Here is a 6,000-nt window from a genome sequence, read left to right as displayed (position 1 = left end):
TTCTATGTCAGCAGTTGCAGCAGTTGTTTCCTTTTAGTACTTAAAGAATTATCTACTGTTATTCGTGTCATTGGTCCCAGTATGTAACATCTTCTTTTCCCTCTGGCAGCTTTTAAGATTTTTCTTTTTCTAAATGATTTTGAGCAATGTGTTAATAATGTACTTTGGTATGGTTTTCTTTGTGTTTCTTGTGCTTGGGCTTTATTGATCTTCTTGGATCTGTGGGTTTATAGTTTACATCAGATTTGGAAATTTTTTGGCTATTTCTTCTGTCCTACCACCCATCCTGATTCGGGGACTCTGATATCAAGAATATGTTACCCCACAGCTCAGTAAAACTGTTTTTAATTGTTTTTTTCTTTTTGCGTTTAATTTTGGATAATTTCTGTTAGTCTAACTTCAATTTCACTAATATTTTCTTTTGTAATTTCTAACTTATCCTCGATCTTATCCACCAGAGCTTTCACATCTAGGTTTTAACATCTAGAACTTTTTAGTCTTCTTAATATTGCCCACATCTCTAACTCTTTGAACATATGGAATACAGTTATAATAACTGTTTTCGTGTCACTATTCCTGACCTTGTGTGAGCTCCAGGCACTCTAAGATTCTCTGATAGTTGTTTCCTCGGCTTTGGGTAGTTTCCCACACCCATCAGTATTATGTTAAATACTAGAGGAAGACCCTCTGCAGATCTTCAGAGTTCTCATTCTGTGCTGATCTAGCCTCTCTGATAACCTGTCCAGCTAATAATAGGTCAGGATAACAAACAGTAAATATTTACGGCTTCGTGGGTCATATGGTTGCTGCACTATTACTCAACTCTGTGGTTATTATCTTAAAGCAGCCATAGACAATATATAAATAGAAGGGTGTGGTTGTGTTTCTGTAAAACTTTTTTTTACAATACTAGTTCATGGTAGTTTGCCGACAGGTACTCTTCCTTGGTCCTACTGGACTCTGAGCACTGTCTACCCTGTATTCCACTTGGATTCTCCATCACCGCAACAGAGCATAGAAAATCTTTCAAGGCAATAAACACAATTGTAGGTATCATCTCATTAGTTTCCTATTTCTCAATGATCAGTGTCCTTTATTCCCTGGTGTATAGTGACTTGAAAACAATTGTTTTACATATTCTGGTTTTTGCTGTTGTTGCTGTTGTTGTTTCAGACAGGACTGTAAATCCGATCCCTGTTATTCAATCTTGGTGGGGAGCTACTATTGAAATAGAACCTCAAGAAATCAAATGAAACCAAAGCACAGTATTGTGTCTGTCTGTCTGTCTGTCTATCTGTCTCTCTCTCTGTCACACACACGCACACACACACACACACACACACACATCCAATTGAAACATATTTATTTGAAGCACATAGTATATAACCATTTTCAGTGTTTTTCAGTCCTTTCGATCCAATGTCACAAGCTCTCCCCACCTTTCCTATAATGCCTTTAAAGGTAGAGGAAAACAGTTATTTTCCCAATAAAACACAGGAAGGCTCTATGGACCCCAGTCACCTTTCTTTTGTGTATCCAAGCTATATTTCTATTGAATGGTCTTTTGTTACTATTCAACAAAGAAAACTCTGTAAACTTAGGGAGGAACTTCTCACATACCCATGGATTATTTCAGAAAAAAGTTCAAAGTCTGACCTCCCCCCAACAAGGCTAGTTAATGTCAGCAACTTAAAAATACTGCTGCTGCCCAATTACCTGAAAGAAAAGGAGGAAACATTATTTTTCCCCTAAATAAAACTTTCCCAAGTCTATTCAGTAAGTCCTGTTTTTAATTTACAATTTGAGAAGCTCTGAAGCAGACTAAAAAAAAAAGTTATTGTCAAAGCTGGTTGATATCTGTTAGTCTCTTCTAATGTTTATCTTTGTTTCTGGCAAAGGAATACACTGAAATAAAATGCTTATTTTAGAAAAGGTAATTATGGTATATAATTTTTTAAAGAAAAAAATCACTAATCTCCTCTGCTATGTTCTTTTTATAAACTACTCCCAAGGTTTCTTATGACTAAGGCAAAACTTATTTTGACATTCAATTTTTGACTTTTACCTTTACTGAGCTATATAGTAAGATTAGATTACCATCTGCACATGCATTTTATGCATGTAAATTAATCAACTATTCAAACCATACGAATTTGCTGATATTTGACTTTTTTTTTTTTTAATTCAAAATGGCAATTTCTATGGCTCGACTCAATAACAAAGAAGTCCTCTCTGCTTCCAGGAGCACTCTGGTGTGATTCAATAATATACCAAAATTCCTCAATTTTGTATCATTCCGTTCAATCAATATAGGTAGGAATTATGACTATAGTTACGAATGCAAAATTTGGAGCTTTCACTTACTTCACTTTAAAGTTAGGTAAGAAGCCTTTAGTGTTTCAGGCAGGTTTCCCTTTGTGTCCCCCAGCAGTCACCCTTTTGCCACATATGCAGAACTTTGTTTATCAACTAGTAGTGTATCTATTATGATTACAGGGCTGGAAGGGGAGTGGGGATTCCTTGCTAAACATCCTGCTCTCCTACTCTCTTCTCCCTGACACGAAGTCTCTTTCCCATTTCCATTTACATCATTCTTTGTCTACTATTATTATACTTTCCGGAGTTTGCACAAGTCTGCTTCATTTGATCTACAGATCCAAATAGGACCAAAGAAAATGCTTGAAACACTTGTGAAGTTTGCATTAGCATTTTGCTCCAAATGGTTATGTTTGAAAATATTTTTAGTAACATATTTCAATAGTCTTCAAGTTAGAAAGAGGTGATTTTAAATATGGTTAAGTAAAACAAAAAACTCATTGGTATCAAATATGGTACACTTGTGTTTTTAAGAGCTCACAGCTTTTCAAATGGCTTTACTAAGGGGAATTGGAGAGAAAACAAGAGAATAATAAGAAAGTCTTCTTAATGAGGTTCTAACTTGCATAAAGGGCTCAACACATGGACAGGTAAAAGTACTGTCTCTAAACTGGCTCCAGGATTGCTTTTACCAATTGTATTTCAGGCTTTTATTCCTCTGATGCAGATGTCCATGTTTTGCATATTTAATTACTTCAATCATGTAATATACTGGCATGTCCAGGACTCTCAATCAAGTAGTCTTTCTTTATGTAAGAAAATGTGACTTCAAAATCCAGACTAATTCTGTGTCTCTACTCTCAACATAAAGAATATAATCATTATTACAGAATTACCTGTTTCTTAGGTATCGTTTTTTACCTATCAGATTATATCTATAGTACCATTTCACAAGAGAAGAAAAAGTATCCTAATTATAGTTTTTCACTTAGATAACAGATATTACAACATGGACAAAATCGGGTAGCCAGAATAGGCATTTCATTAATAAGTCCTTGAAGTCTACTATTTGAAAATACTCACTTCTGAGACAAGAAACAAAGGTACAGAATAATGTTTAAATGTATATACTGTTTCACAGTTTTTAAAGGGCTTTAGCCTCACACTTCATTGACCATAATAGCACCTTTACATGAGCAGGTATTATCACCGATATTTTATATTTATCAAGTTATGGAGAAATGGTTTGGAACAGGAACTCAGGCCTTTTTATTCTCATCCCATTGCTAGCCCATCTGGTATTCAAAAGGTCCAACGTGAAATGCATCATATTACATATTTTAATTAGAAACCACAGAATCATCAGTGACTATGTTCTTTCAAATTGTCTCTCATGCCTTTCTATTTCAACTCTGCAACATCTCACAGGCTTGTCCTGTCTTCTCTGTCATACAGCCTTAATTAAAGCCCTCTCATCCCGCTCCAGGATCATGGAGTCTCCACTCCCCTTCCCTCCTCTAAACCTCCTATGACAACACTGCCAGAGCGATCTTCCTAAAATGCAATTCTGATGTTGTCATTCCAATGCCTGCAAACATCTGAGGCCTAGCTACTGCCTGCAGTGGTGGTTCTTAAACCATGCACCTACGGATTTTCTATAGTTCTAAGAATTGGACAGAGCTGCTAAAAATCAAGTAATGTCAAGCAGCTTAATTTGCTGGAACAAAAAAATTAAGGAATAGAGATAGTTGCATTTGTTTTTTTGCCTCTTTTTCTTACATATTTAGGACTTGCTACTATTGGTCTACTGAACAGATCTATCAAAATAATAAAACAAATAAATTAATATTAATTCCAAAAGAGTCAACTATATTCAATTTAATAACTAGTTATTTTCACTCATGATTGGAGGCAGAGGAAAGGTTCTCATGATTTTAATTAGAGATTATATAAATGTCATGTTTTTTCTAATTCACGTGAGATGCTTAGATAACCTAGGACCTGATGACTTTCACGCACTCTACTTCTTGAACCAGAAAACCACTTACATACTATCCCTCTCTGTAAAGGCTTCAGCAACTTAAGTCATTGCTCTCATAGTTCAATGTATAACCCAATTCTTCACTGATGCGCCCATCTCGTTTTATTTTACTTTTTCACTAAATGCCTGTCTTCCAAAACAGTGAATTCATTCAGGACAGAAGCAACATACTATTCATGTTTAAATCACAAGTGCCTGACACATAGAAGTCACTGAGTAAATACATGCTGGAAGAATCTGTGAGTTCAATTATATAAGAGAGCAAGACTGCCAACTATTTGTTACAATTATGGAGTTGTATAACTTTAGAGCAAAGTCAATAAATTTTCTCTGTTTTCAGTATAATATATAACACATTATAAACATAAAATAAAATAGTTTTAGAAATATTTTACTTCATGCCGTATAATACAGCCAAGCAAGGTAATAAGTTCAATACAACAAACTCTATTAAAAACATGTCAGTGTTGATTTTTAGGAAGTTTCTTAAAAACATGCACTGCTCAGAGCCATCAGGTTAAATTAAGGATCCAGTCAATTTTACAGAATTGAATTATAATTGTAAAGAAGTTTTAATTCTATGACCATAAACTGCATACTAAATATTAAACCGTCTTTCCATGCCTCCCCTACAAACAAGGCTGTATCTAGTTCAAAGTACACTTCTCCTTAAGTCAAAAAACAAAACAAAACAAAAAACAGATCAACATCTACAAATGTGAGAGCTTAGATATGAAACTAAACAACCCAATGGCGTCGCAATCTTTACTTCATTGTTGCAAGTAAAATTCCTCAAAAAGAAAAACCTGCTGATAAGAGTTTTCACAATAAAAAGGTGTTTTATTTTTTTTAACTCAGAAATAGCAAGTTTTATGAAAGTTTATTCTATCCTAGTATCGTCTTTTTAAAAAGTACTTTTGAGCCCACCAGATATTCCCTATCAACTTACATGATTGTAGGGGTCCAGCTAATGGCCTGGTAGTGTGAACAGCCAGAGGCACACTTAGTGTGTACTAAGGCTTATGGTTTACACTTGTAGTGAATTTCTTATTTGCCTCAGTCTGATTGTTTATGGCCTAAGAACGATGGATCAGTGGTAATATGCATGGTTGCATTAAAAGTTAGCATTTTAAGAAGAAATCTCAAAATACTGTAGGAAGGGAAAAAAACAATAAGAACTACTTACAGCCAGCAAGCAGGAACTGATAATACTGTACAGCATCTGCAGCGAGGAGCAGAGGGTGGTTTGCATTAAATGGTGGCTGCAATTCATTCCATTGAGGAGTTCTAAGGAAACAGCAGAAGAATATTAATATTTAAGCTTAATAGATAGGACGTAAATCACCATTACTGTCACCACTTATAGACATTGATATAAAATCACACTATCTTTGTAATCATTAAAATGAACTTGTTGGAGTGCTGAAACCTGAAACACAGGGCCATCTGCTTAAAAAGAGTAAAAAGGTGGTGGTGAGTCATACAAATTACATAGAGCCAGTATTAGTCTAAAGCAGAAGACCCTCCAACAGGATAGACAAGACATTTAAAATACTGGAAAGAGAGGAAGTGTAGAATTCAAATGTCACGACCAGGTAGTTCTAATTTGACCTAATTTCTGACAATTGCTAGAGCCCTCTATT

At 35.0% G+C, this 6,000-nt stretch overlaps 1 protein-coding gene across 1 annotated transcript in view; it reads right to left on the bottom strand.

The window, feature by feature from the left end:
- Positions 1-6,000, bottom strand: part of BCAS3 (BCAS3, microtubule associated cell migration factor) — a 535,625-nt gene that overhangs the window by 285,365 nt on the left and 244,260 nt on the right. Inside the window, exon 20 of the mRNA XM_023520385.1 lies at positions 5,544-5,644. Within this exon, the coding sequence (XP_023376153.1) occupies positions 5,544-5,644 (101 nt within the window). The remainder of the gene's footprint in view (positions 1-5,543; positions 5,645-6,000) is intronic.

This window comes from Pteropus vampyrus, unplaced genomic scaffold, assembly GCF_000151845.1.
Source record: "Pteropus vampyrus isolate Shadow unplaced genomic scaffold, Pvam_2.0 Scaffold261, whole genome shotgun sequence".
Taxonomy (NCBI): domain Eukaryota; kingdom Metazoa; phylum Chordata; class Mammalia; order Chiroptera; family Pteropodidae; genus Pteropus; species Pteropus vampyrus.
Note: the sequence above shows the minus strand (reverse complement) of the source record. Positions and strands in the feature narration are given on the sequence as shown.